Genomic DNA, 12,829 nt, shown 5'->3' with positions numbered 1-12,829 from the left:
ATTCTTGGAATTCCCAGTCAGAAACTGGCACTATATGGCAGTAGCAAGAAATGAGGGTATTTGTAACCCCAATATATTCTTTGAATTCCCAGTCAATGGCAGTAGCAAAAATAGTGGGTGTATATAGCCCCAATTCTATTGCTAGGGGACTTGCAGGGTATTTCTGAGGTGAAGGTGGGGGGGCACACCGTTGGAACGGGGATTTGGGGTGTATATATGGGGTATACGGGAATACACTGTCAGTGTATTCCATTCAGGATCCGGGGAAAGCTGGGTTGCGGCGATTGAGCCCGCCAGTGCCACGTTACACTGACAAGCTTCTCCCTGGAATTTAGCTCTTATAAGAGCTGTTGGTTGTCTTCTCCTTCCTATCCTAGCCTGTCCCTGCCTACCCAGAATCTAAGCCCTAGCTAACTGGACGGAAACCTCCGTCCCCGGTGAATTGCAAGCTCAGAATGACGCGAAGCTGGGCGGCGCTGTTCTTTTAAATTAGAGGTCACATGTTTTCGGCAGCCAATGGGTTTTTCCTACTTTTTTCAACGTCACCGGTGTTGTAGTTCCTGTCCCTGGGAGGGGAATCGAGTAATGGCGCACTTTACCACGCGGTGTTCGATTCGAACATGCCGAACAGCCTAATATCCGATCGAACATGAGTTCGATAGAACACTGTTCGCTCATCTCTATTCCTTACTAATCCCCTGTGAATACCTATTAGTGACATTGTACATAAAATATTCTGTTACACGCCATCTTCATTTCAATTCAGAATGGAAGAACATAGTGATCATGGGCAATTACAGCACAGCTTTTATACACCACTGTCTACACTCCAAGTTGTGGGAGTACAGAAGAAATGAGGGGGTAGAAGCAAATACCCTCTGTCATACAACACTGCCTTCTGGAGTTTCAATAGGGATGAAGAGATGGTACCATGTCCACCTAAAGTAATGACAATATAGAAAATATGATGAAAAATGTACTTGCATACAAATCAGAATGTGTTTAGTTGCATAAATGATGATATTACTGCCTGAAGTTGCTAAAATGTACTACTTTATTATCTCAAAAAAATAAATGGGGATGGGGCACATCATAGTATAATGTAATTGGAATTTGGGTTTTATTGCTGAGCAAACCCGTGCACCTTGCTTCATTTGAAGAGCTGAAGGATTAGACATTATGGTCAGTAATGCAAATGTAAATGTCAGCATAGTATTCCCAAGAATGTTCATGATATGTAATCTTCCTGTCCACACAGTCCTCTATAGGCCCCTATATGTTAGGAGTTAGTAAGCTTCTATTATTGGGGTCAAACATCTGCTGAATTTGTAGCTTCTTTTTTTTTTAAAGGGTTTTCTGTGACTTTGATATTTAAACGCCATCCATATGAGGTGGGTGAGTGTCTGACCTCTGGCACCCATACTGATCAACTGAAGGCACCTCTTTAGTATTTGCCAGGCACAACTTTGTACGTTTTGTAGAGGTTGTGCTTGGTACTACAGGTCTCTGTAGGTCACACTGAGGCGTAATAGCAGGTCCAACCACTACAAATATACTGAAGTGTGTCAGTAAAAGAAAAAATATCCTTGTACCGTGTTAGCCAGTGTGTCAGGTAAACAATGAAGGTATTATGGTGCTTGCCAAAGTGCCATGGCTCATATTATCAGATGATGGTGAGGTTTGATGAGAGTTTGATGCACCTGTCATGAGGTGACCTGAGGCGATAGACTCAGGCGACGCCTCATGGTATAAACTGAGGGGCAACATTTTTTTTAATCATCCACTATATGTTTGGTAGCAGACAGAGACCTGAGGAGGTGTGGGATGCCATGGGACACTGAGAAGATGCTCAGCAGAGGTGATGCAAGGTTAGTATAAGTGTTATTTTTTCTTTTTCCTTCCTTCCATGGTGAAACTGAATAGAACTAATGGCAGAACTCAAAAAAAGAAGAAAACATACACCAAGCGGCACAATGTGTGATTAAGTTGGTTAAAACTAGATTTAGAAGAAAAATAACCGGTTGGTTTCTCACCTTGTTGTTACAACAACACATAGTCTTGAGAGACAGCCAAGATGAGAGTGGTAGCAGCATCGTCCTACATCAGTGAAACATCAAATATCTGGATATGGTGGCCCAGGGGAATGATGGACAACCCGCGCTAGACAGTAAAGAGACCTTTTGCCATTAACCCATTGTGACTGGGGATTAATTTTCCACGAGCGTGGGCTGTCCATTATTCCCCTGGACCACCATACCCAAATATCGTGCTTAGAACTAATGGTAAGAACAGATTCTGTGGTTATCTAGGGGATGTCGTCATGTTGTTATAAAGATAACTGAACACACGCCTACATAAAGAAGACCCAACAATGTGAGAGCTGTCTCTCTACAGACACTGACAGAAATGAAGCTAATGAGATGCTGCTGCAGGTAGCAATACTGGATATGTTCTGCTATTATTCACTTCATACATTCCTAGACAGGTAACTGAATGCTGTGGGTCACATGAGCACTGAACTGAACAGTCCATGGGTTATACCAAACCTCCTAAATGTCAGAGGATGCAGATAAAGATGCAGATAAAGTTGAAGTGGGACATAATGTCAATTGTATGGGACAGCAGGACAGCAGCCTAAGTATGGAGTAATCCTGCTGAATCTATTGGGAGGTATGCTATACTATTCTACTGTCCAAATAGGGGTCTTCTGCATCAAAAAAAATATGAGAAAATTTCTAAATATATGAATATAAGACAAGCATGTGACTGTCTATTCTATAAATAAATTAAGGGGAAAAAGCAGACAACCCCTTTAAACTCTATGTTGGGTAATATATTCGGCAAGTGCCCCTGCACATGACCAAGTCCCATCCATGGGAAACGGTCTATGTTTGGGCGATAGAACCCGGACTAATCTGGGCTGTGTGCATAGGAACCATTGCATCATAGTCAGTTATCATGCAGTGAGCTCTCACACGGCCCGATTTATGTCAGTTTGTTGCTATAGTGATTGGGCTGTTTGGGAGCTCACAGCATGATAACTGACTATGATGCAATGGTTCTTATGCACACGGCCCAGTTTAGACCATTTCCCATGGGACTTTGTTGCGTGCAAGGGCCCTAAAGTTTTTGGCATGCACCAGTCTGATATTCATCAGCATACTTTATCATATTGTATTGGAAAGTGTAGTTTGCTGCACCTTCCTACACAGAGGGATACAGTAATATTAGTATCAAACTTCTGCAATTGGTTTAACTACTGTAGTGTAATATTTTATTATAGAAACAACAAAAACAAAAATCTTTTTCCAACTTCTTTGCATTGGTTTTTGTCTTTTGCGAGTTTATTTTATGGCTTTTACTATAACATGGCAAATTCCATTAAATGGCTTGCTGGCAAATCTGCCTTTTATTAAACACACCTTGCCAAAAAGACAATGGGTCACTTTTATTAAGCACCATGGACTTTTTTTTGGTGTAAATTGTGCCTTTTTGTTTCTGTGCTACGCTTCATTTATCAAGCATTTACACTTTTTCTCCACGCTGTAATACTGCTCTCGCCACTTTTGCGGTTTGGTGAGAAAAGGGGCGTGGCCTAAATGAAGATCCTTTTCACACTATATTTATGATTTCTTCCTTTTATGACGGTTTTTTTTTTTTTTTTTTAAATGGGGCCATTATACCCTTTTTGCACCTGTTGAGCTAAAAGGGGCAAAGTGCAAATGGGCAAAAATGGTGCATCTAAACTAGCTAACATGTGCAAAACATTTAAGCATGCCTACATAAGTAAAACTAGTCTAAAAAAAGGCACAGCTGCAAAAAGGATGGCCAAAAAAGGGGGAAGATGATAAGATGATTTTTTTTTTTGTGAAACCCTGTAGCGGCTACAAAAAGAATGGGAAATATAATGGGAGCTCTTAGGGCTGAAAAAAGCCTCCCATTGATTTCAATGGGTAATGCTAGCTTTTTTTTCCGCTAGTGGAGATTTTCGCTAGCGGAAAAAAAGCTAGCAGCACCCATTGAAGTCAATGGGAGGCTTTTTTTTTTTTTGAAAATCCAGCGCCAAATAAAGCGCCATTTTCCTCCATGTGAATGGACCCTTATACTTCTGCCTTCTGCTCAATCCACACTCACAAAATGCAGTACAAAAATGCAGCAAAATCTGCTACAAGAAAAGCAGCTTTTACACATGGGGCATTCACACTTGTGCCTGGGGTCCGCCCTGTGCAATTGGAGTGGGTTTTTAAAGGTGACCGGTAGTGTCCACCTGCAGCTTCTGCGCAGAAACCATTTTTTTGGGCTAGACACAAATTCGGACATGTAGGACTTGAGTACAGCCTCTACGCGGAGAGGCCGTAGGCAGGAACAGGTGGTTGCCTTTAAAAACCCATTCAAATGAATGGTTTTTAAAGCTGACCGCTGGGAAGCCGTCCCCTGTCCAGTTTCTTGGGGCTGAGGGCAGAAACTTGGCGGAATGGCACAGGGCAAACATGGGACACAAGTGTGAATGCCCCCTCACACAGGTGTGACAATCAATATAAAGCTGCTATATTATGGTAGTATTTTGATAAATATTTTAGCATCAGTATTTCCTAGACAAAACCAGGAGTGATTCTAAAGCACAGAAAATGTGCAAATCTTTTTAGTATAACATTTTTCTGTAGGTTCTATTCTTAACTTTAGCTTCCAAATACACTGACCAAAATACTGCCATGTGAAAATAGCCCTAAAGGCAGTGGCGTAACTACCGTGGTAGAAGCAGTAGCAGCTGCCACAGGGCCCGGGACATTAGGGGCCCGGTGGCACCCGCTACTGCTGCGTTTTTTTTTTTTTTAATAGGCCGTTACCGGCTGGAGTTACTCCAGCCGCTAACGGGCCCTATATACTTACCGATCCCGGCCCCTGCCAGGATCGGTAAGTGACACTGCGGGCCCCACAAGCACTATTATACTCGGGGGTCTTTTCGGACCCCCGAGTATAATGATCGGAAGTGCAGGAGAGGTAACTGAACATAAAAAAAACTGTGTTACTTAGGCTTCGGCCTACTTGTGTGACGTCCCAGACGTCACATGATCGGGGCCTGCGTCCTTATGCGTCGCGACGCAGGCTCCCGGTCACGTGACGTCCCTGACGTCATTGAAGATGGCCGCCAGCTGGGAGTCGGGAGAAAGGTAAATTACAGTGTTTTTTTTTTTTTTATGTTGTTCTTCCCCCGGGTCTCCGATTATTATACTCTGGGGTCTGAAAAGACCCCAGAGTATAATAATTCTTAATGGGTGTCCACAACGGGGCATAATAGTGGGTGAAGGGGCCACAATGGGGGATAATACTGTGTGTAGGGGCCACAATGGGGTATAATAGTGTGTGCAGGGGCCACTATGGGGTATAATAATGTGTGCAGGGGCCACTATGGGATATAATACTGTGTGCAGGGGCCACTATGGGGTATAATACTGTGTGCAGGGGCCACTATGGGGTATAATACTGTGTGCAGGGGCCACTATGGGGTATAATACTGTGTGCAGGGGCCACTATGGGGTATAATACTGTGTGCAGGGGCCACTATGGGGTATAATACTGTGTGCAGGGGCCACTATGGGGTATAATACTGTATGCAGGGGCCACTATGGGGTATAATACTGTGTGTAAGGGTCACTATGGGGCATAATACTGTGTGCAGGGGCCACTATAGGGTATAATACTGTGTGCAGGGGCCACTATGGGGTATAATACTGTGTGTAGGGGCCACTATGGGGTATAATAATGTGTGCAGGGGCCACTATGGGGTATAATAATGTGTGCAGGGGCCACTATGGAGCGTAACAGTGTGCGTAGGAATGCGGGGGGTGGGGTCGTGCGGGGTTTTCGGCGTTGGTCGGGGTTTTCAATGTCAGCCGGGGGGGGGGCCATGTCAAAGGTTCGCCACGGGGCCCCGCCATTCCTAGTTACGCCACTGCCTAAAGGGGTTGTCCAGGCTAAATTTTTAATGTTTAAATCTGCTGGGGCAGTGAAAAAAAATACATACTCACGTGTCCCTGTTGCTCCATTGTCGTCCCGCGCCTCCTGATTCATTTGCTCTCCCGGGTCTCTTCCAGTGTTGAGCTGAAGCCGATGATTGGCCTCAGCGGTCATGAGACCACTGAGGCCAATCAGCTGCTTCAGCACGACCGTGGAAGATGCCGTGGGAGCAGATGAACCAGGAGGTGCGAGAAGACACTGGAGGAACGGGGACATGTGAGTACGGTATGTATTTTTTTTCCCACTGCCCCAGCTTATTTAAACTTTAAAAGGATTGTCCATTTTTGCTTGGACAACCCCTTTAAAACGTAATTAAACTTTTGGACAACTTTTGATTTTCTGGCAATATTTGTGTCATTAATTTTTTAATATACTTTATTAACAAATTTCGGGTCATTTCTGTGAAATCCTGCCTTTTTCACTCTTTCCCGTGTTTCTGTATTGAGAGCTGTTTCTGCCTCTCACTGAATGTTATTATGTATTGGAGTATGGGGGTGTGTAATATGTAAAAAAAATGGGCGGGGGGTGCACTTCAAACATTATAAAACTTACAGACTAGCTTTTGGTGTCATATGAAAGAGAGGACTATACTAAGTTTGCAGCTCTATCATATATATTATGCAGCTGTATAGAGATATCCCAATCACAACTGTGCTTTCAACCAGTGATATAGCTCTTAAAATAATAGTTATACTGCTTAGTGTCACATGACAGATGAGATTATTTAAATAGTTGGTTGAAAGACTTAAACCCATTACCCACTATACAGGATAACGGCCCCTGTTACTTTGCAACTACATTCTGCAATGGACAGCAGCTTGACTAAAGCGAAACGTCGTCATTCCATTGTGTGTTTAAATGCGTTACTGAATGACTTCACAGAGGGTTGAATCACCAGAAGAATAAACAACCATCATCCTCCTTAAATTATGTCACCAGCCTGGCGGTCACTGTTAACCATCGCACTCCCAGCCAAGGACACAGATGAATAGTAGTTGCTATTGGTCGGACAAGGCTAATACTCCCAACCTCCCCCCTCCTTCCCCCCCCCCATGCCATGCTCTGTCAGTGAAAAGTTAATGGAAGATGCTTATTTGCAAGGTGATTCAGGTCGAGCAATGAGTCAGCTCCCAAAAATAAAATATAAAAAAACAATAATGTGCATAGTGCAATTGTATGTATTTTTGGAACAATGAGAAGAAAAAATGCTGAGGTTCTCAATGAATTTGTTTCTTATAAAATGGTGATGGCAGCCTGGAAACGTAGGTCAGCTAAATGGGTAAATAAACATTATAAATAATAGACTATATGCAAAGGGTTAATCAGATACTAGCAGTAATAGACCCTCTGGTGCTAAAAAGAACATGTGCATATGAAGGAGATGAGATTCCCACCCAATGCTGGAACAACGGTGTTCCCAGTACCCCTCCAAATGTCACATGCTGTGAACTGACATGGATCCCATACTAATTAAAAAGCCATACAGTCTCACAATTTGTTCTTACCTCTGTCTCGCACTATGACCTGCATGTGATAAGCGTCTCCAAACCGCTCCCTATCCAATGAATGGAGAAGCTTGATCTGACCAGAACTCTCTTGGATAGAAAACAATTTTCTGGAATCATTTATGATGCTGTACCTATTGAAGAGAGGTTAACACAGAGAATACATCACTACATGACATTCAGAAGATGACTAGATACTGTAAGCATAATACTGTAAACATATGCATGATCCAAATTGGTTTTCTGAACTTCCTTGTACTAAAAGTTATAGCAATAGTTTTATCTATGGAAGCAGCATTATAGTACTTGACTTGTAATAGTCAGAAGTTTACATTCCAAGTGTTTTCTTGTTTATTTTTTATTTATACATTGAAGATTCATATTGAAGACATGAAAACTGAATGAACTATTGTGGAATTAAGCAGTAAACAAAAAGCGTTTAACAAAATAGAATGTTTTTTTTTATTTTTGATTCTTGAAAGCAGTCTGTATTGCAGTTTTTCAAACTATTGACATTTTCTAAGTCATCTTCGTGTCTAGTCACCTGGAATGGTTATCCATAGGTGCTGACTGCTGAGCACTTGTTGGCTTCTTTTCTTTCTCTCTTTCACATCTCAGTTGTGTTTAGGTTGGCTGATTTTGGAGGCCATGTTATCTGACAAAGCACTCCATTGCTCTCCTTCTTGCACAAATAACCCATACATATCTTGGATGGTCCTACTAAGTGTAAACCAGATGGGATAGCATGTAGCTGCAGCATTCTGTGGTATCCATATTAGTTCAGTGACCATTGCATTTTGAATATATTATCAGAGTACCACCAGCATAGCACCCCCGCATCATTACCCCTCATCCATCCTTCATGATGGGAACCATCCACTCACCCTTTCTGCGTCTCACGAAGTTAAGGTGTTTGGAACCAAAAATCTCAGCTTTTGACTCATCAGACTAAGCCTAATGCCCCAGGGGCCAGAAACGCAGCGCTAAAGCGCTTTGAACAGAAAGTTCACAGAGTTTTCCTCCGTGGACTTTCTGTTACAATTATATCTACGGGGAAGCCGCCGACGTTTCAGTAGATATAATTGACATGCAGCGATTTTCAAAACCACAACGGTTTTTGAAATCGTATTTTTTCCGCAAAGTGGGGATGGAATTTGCATGAATCCCATCCACTTTGCAAGTACTGTAAAATGCCGTGTTTTACAGTACTTGTTGTGTTTCCAGCCCGTGGAGCCCCGGCCTTAAGGTCAGGTTTCCACTGGTGTAGTGCCTCAGAGTTTCTTGGCCCAAATAATTCTCTTCATCTGCTTCTTCGGAACCTGAGCCCGCCTCAGGTTCCGGTCCAAAATACGGGTAGTTGCGACTGGATGCCAGTGCAGTGCACCGGCATCCAGTCGCGCACTCCGCTCCGGATTAGGTCCAGTGAATGGGCCTAGTTGGGAGGGAGTGTCTTCAGGCGAATCCGCCTGAATGAGCATCTCGCTTCTTCCGTCTTTTTGGTCAGGATTTTGAGGTGGATACGGCAGATAACTTATGCAGATAACTAAGTGCGCAGGCCAAGTGCGGGACAAATGCAGTCCGAGCTCCATTATGATGCCTCAATATGTATAGGTCAAGCCCCATAAAATATTAGAAGTTAATGGAGTATCAGAATGTAGTGTACTGTGCATGAAAACAGGCCTTATTCACATATCCGTCTATCACATAGGAGTGGCATCTGCATTTTTTGATAAGGCAGTATTGAAGTAGATATATTCTCATACATAGAGGAAATATTATAGTAGATATACTCTTGCGCATATGGGCCGGTATTATAGTAGTTATATTCTCATAGTGTAACATTATTTTTTTATTTCTATACTTGCTCATGGGATATAGTGTCCCAATAGTTTTGTAAAGCCACACGATTCTCATGCATTGATACTGTTGAAAAATAAATAACATTTTATCTAAAATTTGCTTATTAAATCTGAGATGGAAATTTGTAAACTGGACAGACCCTATTTTTCGCTACTTAGTCTAGACCTCTAGACTTATTTAAGACATATTTGTAAAGCTGATACACTATTAAGTGAAACATTTTAGAACACGGTGTTCTGTACTCCCCACTCCAGGCCGTCTCTGCTATATATAACTTTCTTTATCATTATGAAGCCGCTTGGACACAGCTTGCCGATGACTGGAAACTGCAATTATTACCACTTGGGTGCATTCTGATAGCTTAATCAGTGATTAATACCTGTAACTAATCTTTGTACAAATAACAAGATCAACGTCTTCCATGGTTATAGTAACACTAATAGAGCCAAGCAGACATTAAATAAGGCCTCAATTATCCTAAGGCCTTATCTGAGCTGGGATAAGATAATGCATTGATTTTTCCATTTTGCAGACACAAAATCTTCAAGTGTACCCTCCTGATACCGTTATTGATCGGTGTTCTTTTTCATGACTGCTGCGTGGCCCTGGGCCAGACACCTCTAAAGACATTGTGAATGTGCTGACTACTGCAATATGGGAAGTTTATTTTTACACATTCAGGGCAACTCAAATGTTGTCAATGAAATTGTACTCGGATATCCTGAATAATTGGAGGTGTTCCAGAGACCTTTTCTCTGTTATTACTAATACTCAAATAAAGCAGCCAATATATCCATTTACTATATCGAAATTTTGGGACTTCAACAGGCTGTGGTCAGAAAAGTTAGACCACAGTCACATTGCAGTACACTTTTATATAACTATGCACACCATAATGAAATCGCATGCGCAGAGACCTTTATTATTTTCTATGGATATTATATAGTCATACACGCTGCCTAAGCTATAAATCATATACCGTAATTACAACTTTTGTTACTCACCTTAGGTTAGTCTGGTCAGAGACATCTGGGTCATAGGCTTTCACTGTTAGTATTATTGATCCAATCTGGACGTTTTCAGGTACTTTAACCTCATATTGATTCACTGTAAATACCGGTGCTTCATTTACATTGCCAACACTGATAAGAATGGTTGCGGTAGAGCTATTATCATACTCTGCTCCTAAGAGTTCAGCCTTGTTCCTAGCCACAATGGTCAGGGTATATTCGTTAACTTGTTCATAATCCAAATTCTGGAAGGAATAAATGAAAATATGGATATTAATTAGCGAACAAACTGGGGGAGCTTGAGACCCTGGTCCTGGAGGAACACTTTGATGTAGTTAGTGTGGCTGAGACGTGGCTAAATTCCTCACGATTGGGCTGTTAATATTCAAGGTTGTACTCTGTTTCACAAAGACAGGTCTAAGGGCCCCTTCACACTACTGATACGCTGCCTGATTCTGAACGTTAAAACATGGTCAGAATCAGCACGTATAAAGCAGATCCCATTCACTTCAATGGGGAGCTGGCATACGAGCGCTCCCCATTGAAATGAATGGGCTGCTTTTTACTCTACGAACGCTCCCATTGAAGTGAATGGGAAGCGCTCACGTGTGCGGCTCGGACTGAGCCGAGCGCCGGGCCCCTTCACACGGCGAGCCGTACACGTGAGCGCTTCCCATTCACTTCAATGGGAGTGCTCATAGAGTAAAAAGCAGCCCATTCATTTCAATGGGGAGTGCTCATATGCCGGCTCCCATTGAAATGAATGGGATGTGCTTTATACGCGCTGATTCTGACCGTGTTTTAACGTTCAGAATCAGGCAGCGTATCAGTAGTGTGAAGGGGACCTAAGAGAAAGAGAGGGGGAGTGTGTACATATGTCAGAAGTGGCATGAAAGTGAGTTTGAGGCTAAGGCCCTATATAGTGAGCCACATCCAAACAATACTGGGGAAAAGACTGCAGTACATACAAATTGCATTTTTTTCACAGAAAGTTTGTTACAAGTTATGTAACCAAGGGTTCAATGCTAGATCCACAGTTTTTTAACTTATTTATTAAAATCGGTTTAATAGCACTGTCTCTATTTTTGCAGATGACACCAAGCTACGTAATACAGTACAGTCTATGGGGGATGTACGTAGGTTACAAGCCAATTTGAACAGACTGTTTGGGCAATCACTTGGCAAATGAGATTCAATGTGGTGTCAAGGTCTGGGGTTGCTAGGTGGGGTGGCATAGACACACAAGTCCAGTTTCTTTTAGTCCAAAATAAAGGTAGAGTTTATTCACTCAAAAAGGTAGTACAGCAACAAAGGAAACAATACAAAAATAAATACCTGTTTGGCTAGGCTCTAACTAAATATAGAATAGGTTACCTCACCTAGGATAACAGAAATCCAAAACCAGTTGAATAATTCAGGACACAGCTCCAAAAAACAACCTCTCTGTTTGGCTCTCCAGCCAAGCTCTGCCAAAGTGTTGCTGCTGGAGCTGACTTCTTAAGCCTCCTTGACGAGGAGACTCTCTGCAGCTGAGTCGCTACCGGAACATCCCCAAAGTGTGGACTGGAGGAGGGTGGAATGACAGGTCCCACTACCAATCCTACCTGTCATTCCTAAAAATCCAGCCCAGTACTGAGCATTTGCTCAGCAGGCGAAAGTTGTCTGCTGAGAACAAACATTCCTGGAGTTTTCTCACCTCACCCACCTGAGTAGTCTGGGTAAGATGTACACCCCCTCCATTACCTGACCAGCCATCGGCTTACAGTGGATAAATGTAAAGTTATGCATCTGTATAAAATAAACTGCATGCAACATATGTCCTTGGGGAAGTAAACGTGGGAGAGTCATAGGTAGAGAAAGACCAGGGAGTACTTGTAGACCATAGATTAAATAATATCAAGTAATGTCAATTGGCTGCTTCTAAGGCCAGAAGGATATTGTCATGTATCAAAAGGGATATGATCTCGCAGGACAGGAATGTAATATTACCACTTAAATCATTGGTATGGCCTCACCTGTACAACGTAGTTCAGTTCTGGGCAACAGTTCATAGAAAGGATGTCCTACAGTTGGAAAAAGTAATAACAGAGGGCCACAAAACTGATAAGGGGCATGGAGGCCGGGGGCCACATGTTGTGAAAATGGAGCATTTGGCAGTGGTACTTGCAAAGTGGATGGAATTCTTACTAATCCCATCCACATATTACAGAAAAAAATCGCAGCATGTCAATTATACTTATGAAAATGCTGGTGTCTAAAGTATAGAAGAAAACTATGTGGACTTTCTGTGAAAAACACTGTGGAGAATAACGTGATGCGTTTCTACTGTAGTCTTTTCTTTTCAATTTTGTGCAGTGATTCACTGCATGAGGCCTTAGCCTAAGGCCTGGGTCCCACAGGCCGGAAATGTCGCAATTTGCCCCGATTTGGAATCAC

The 12,829-nt window shown here is 42.5% G+C and overlaps 1 protein-coding gene across 1 annotated transcript in view; it reads right to left on the bottom strand.

Annotated features, from left to right (window-relative positions):
• CDH16 (cadherin 16) overlaps positions 1-12,829 on the bottom strand; it is a 120,163-nt gene that overhangs the window by 28,059 nt on the left and 79,275 nt on the right. Inside the window, exons 12-13 of the mRNA XM_075282108.1 lie at positions 10,388-10,638; positions 7,524-7,657 (exon numbers count right to left, since the gene is read on the bottom strand). Of these exons, the coding sequence (XP_075138209.1) occupies positions 7,524-7,657; positions 10,388-10,638 (385 nt within the window). The remainder of the gene's footprint in view (positions 1-7,523; positions 7,658-10,387; positions 10,639-12,829) is intronic.

This window comes from Leptodactylus fuscus, chromosome 7 (assembly GCF_031893055.1).
Source record: "Leptodactylus fuscus isolate aLepFus1 chromosome 7, aLepFus1.hap2, whole genome shotgun sequence".
Lineage (NCBI taxonomy): Eukaryota > Metazoa > Chordata > Amphibia > Anura > Leptodactylidae > Leptodactylus > Leptodactylus fuscus.
The sequence above is the reverse complement of the archived record's forward strand: the minus strand, read 5'-3'. Positions and strand labels throughout refer to the sequence as shown.